Consider the following 3,634-nt stretch of genomic DNA (forward strand, 5'->3'; position numbering starts at 1 on the left):
CTGCACCTCCTCTGAGTCTCAGTGTGCTTTTCTCTTTCCTTCTAGTTGTAGAATTTCCACTCAGCCAGCCTTCCTGTGGTTCTGGATGATGTCTGTTTTGTCTTTTAGTTGTAGTTTTGAAGTGGTTGTGCGAGGCAGCAATTTCCGGTGTTTACCTATGCTGCCATCTTGGTTTCTCTCTCTCTTCCTCTCTTTTTAAAAACTCAATTAAAAAACAGTATCAAAATATCCTCAGGTGAGGATTAAAAATAATATATTAACTTGTGTAATAATAATAATGATAAAACAATGAACAAAAGAATATATAAGGAGTCTAAAATGGGGAGACATTTAATGGTAATAGTCTAAGATTAAGTCTTCCATTTATAAACTCGGGACTGTAACTGAAACTCAGCTACTTGGTATATAATTCTCTGCCTGCAGAAGCTGCTGAGTACCTGGGGGTAACTGCCATGAGAACTAAATCAACCATCACTTTCTTATGAGGGCTAAAAGGAGATGTAGACTATCTTCCATAAAATTAAAATTTAACTCACACATAAGAAATTCCTATATCAGGCATCAATAAATATCTGTTGAGTGATCTTATTTACTTCTCCTCTAATCTATGCCTAGACTGCAAAGTGATAAGAAATTACAAAAAATAAAAATAAAAAAAATCCGAAGATAAAACAAAAAAGAAATACAAAATATCAATAAATTAAGCAAAAGGTACATTGTAACTTTCAAATGGAGCCATTTAGGCAGCCTAGAAAAGGAAAATATTAAACACGCACACACACACTCCCCCAAACTAATGCTACTGGAACCACAGCCAAGAGCTCCTAATACTGCAGGACATTTACAAGTGGGCTGGTCTTGTCTGACTGGAAGTCCAGAATGGCTTGGTTCCTGGAGTGCTTTAGGCCTGGGCAAAGGACATTGGCAACACAGGTGGGAAAATTTAGTTCTTTCCTTTCTTAATGGGAAATTCACCTAAGGCCTTGGCCTATAAGTGTATGTTACAAACCAAAAACATCAATTAATTCAAACTTGCCCATCGAGGGGAGCTGAGAACAGAAATTACACCTCTACCTCCTATGTTCTTCATCACCAAATTAGCTACTAACTGATTAGCACACCAATTAAAATTACTAAATACAAACACAAAACCAACAGTTGTGATTTTTATAGCAGACCCTCGGGGCTAATGAGCTCAGCGGGTTAATCAGCTAAGAAGTTTATTCCAAACAGCAAGTTGCCACATTAGAATGACACAAGGAGGCTTCCCAAAACCCAGCCCTAAATAAAAAAATCAATGAGAAACATCTTCACATCTTTACAGTATTATAATTTCTCAGGAAAAGTACAAGATGACTTTTTTCTGAGCCTTACTCATTACAGGCATTTAATTATAGGCACTTCATTGATTTATTTAATTCCGATAAGTACCATGATTGGCATGTGGCTTCCTGAGCTCTATCGGGCCTCCAGACTTATCACAGTTCCTGGACTCTTTGGCTTCTCAGCTGCAGGTAATGACTTTCTCTCTTGAAACCTTCTACTCTTTCAGTTTCTGCTCTCACATAGTTATCCTTTGCCTCTTTGGGTGATCATTTTGCTTTTTAACCTAGTCACAACATCTCACTGTTCAAATACCCTATATAATAAAAGGCTAATATGTAAATTGTCCCCTCGACCGGGAGTTCTAATGGGAGTTCAACCAGGAGTTCGACCAGGGTGTGGGGCTGGCTGGGCAACCGCCCACAGCTCCTCCCACCAGCTGGCCTAATCAGGGCAGGCTGGCCAGATCCCACTGGTGCACTGCTGGGGTCCAACCCCAGCAGGTCCAGGGGTTCCCCAACGGAGTCGGCGAAGAAGGAATGACATGGAGACAGCGTTCAGTTGATCAGCAGCCTAGCCAAGATCTCCAGCCAAGTTCTGGTCTGGATCTCCAGCGAAGTTCTGCCGTTTATTGTCTGCACTGAGTGGGTTTTATTCCCTCCCTAACTTCAGGGGGAAAAATCTCTACCTGGGGAAACAACCTTTCTCGGAGAGGTGACCTTGGTTAAAACACATAGTGCCAAGAAGGTGAGCAAATATATTAAGAACAGTATGCCATATATGCCAGGTCCCTTGAAACAGCAAGATGGACCGGCTCCTGGCAGTGCACGAATTCATGCACTGGGCCTCTAGTTTTGTATATAATAGGTGCACAATAAATGTTTGCTGAATAAAGAGTAAATCCCAAGGCCTTCATCACTGTATAATTTCCCCTCTGTACCCTTTCTTAAGCTTCAACTTCTAGCTCTGTAGAGAGCCAATTATACTCAAATTATACCAGGAAATAAGTAGCCAATAAGGATCCGTATATGCCTTTGTGCTCACAGAGAACTTTGCCTTTTGCAGATAAACAGAACACAGCATTACTGGCTTCAACCTTTCACCCCTTCCTGCATCCATGCCCTTTGCCCTGTGATTTAGCAGTTTATCCCACTAAAGGGACAGAGAATGTTTCTCTACCCTTTAACTTTTGGATTGGACCACATAACTTGCCTTTGTCAACAGAATGAGGCAGAAGCAATAGGATTCTAGTTCCCAGCTTAGGCCTAAAGAGGCCTCTCAAGTCTATTCTTGCTCTCTTATACTTCTGCTCTCTGACCCTCTCTTACACCATGGGAACATGCCCTGCTAGGCCACCTGTCCAGGGACAATCAGGAACATGTTTAGCAGAGCCACAGAATGACCAGCAGCCTTGTGGCTCCATGACTTTAGAGATTTTGTGCAAATATACATGACAGACTCTTTGGTCCACAGATTCAGAGTTCTTAAATGAGGACTAACTTACCTTGGATAGCAGACAGATATACAAAGGCATCTTCATGCTCCAAGTTCTCCAAGAATATCTGGAACCACAAAATACAGCAGTGATATGACTCACAAAGAGCAGCTTCAAAAGAATAAATGCTATGCTTCTTATTTGTCTTATAGCTAGACATTGGTCTGACTTTTAAAGTCTTGTGGAGAAAACACTATACAAGTTTGAAGTCCCATTTTTATAAAAATTAAGAAAAGGTAATGATTAAGAGAAGTAGTCAAGCATACACTAGGAATAGGCCTGGAAACCAGAATCTGGGGGAGCAGTCCTCACCATTTTTCCCATCACAGCCCATGGTGGACAACATTCTCAATATGACATGACAGACTACAGGCCATGACACACAAAAGACCAGGTTTGGAGTTATGTCCAGTTAATGGCACATTTGCTGTAATTGGATCCTTTTTTCTTACACTCAGAAAGCATATCGAAATACAAGTGAAAGACAGAAACATTATTATTGGGAAAACTTTAAATCTGTTCTAATTTATGTTTTAAAATCTTTTCCAAATTTCAGCACTTCAATTGATATTAGTAACAAATGACTCTCAACACATCTTACAATTTAGGAACACATCAGGGCGTGTCAGCTGCTATGGGTACTGCTTATCCAGAAGACATGACAGTGACATGTTGGGTTTAGGCCCTAACGTGAGGGCAAGAGAAAGACAGTGGCCATGTGCCCATGTGCCTCCTGCTTGGTGTCTAGGGAGGACTGGGGTGCCTGTTCCATGTGTAGTGATGCATCCCTGTACCAGCAATTCTTGATATCAACTG

General features: G+C 41.1%; 1 protein-coding gene across 1 annotated transcript in view; it reads right to left on the reverse strand.

The window, feature by feature from the left end:
• TANGO6 (transport and golgi organization 6 homolog) overlaps positions 1-3,634 on the reverse strand; it is a 160,442-nt gene that overhangs the window by 81,481 nt on the left and 75,327 nt on the right. Inside the window, exon 14 of the mRNA XM_006760364.2 lies at positions 2,828-2,885. Within this exon, the coding sequence (XP_006760427.1) occupies positions 2,828-2,885 (58 nt within the window). The remainder of the gene's footprint in view (positions 1-2,827; positions 2,886-3,634) is intronic.

The sequence above is a fragment of the Myotis davidii genome, unplaced genomic scaffold (genome assembly GCF_000327345.1).
Source record: "Myotis davidii unplaced genomic scaffold, ASM32734v1 scaffold1437, whole genome shotgun sequence".
Classification (NCBI taxonomy): Eukaryota; Metazoa; Chordata; class Mammalia; order Chiroptera; family Vespertilionidae; genus Myotis; species Myotis davidii.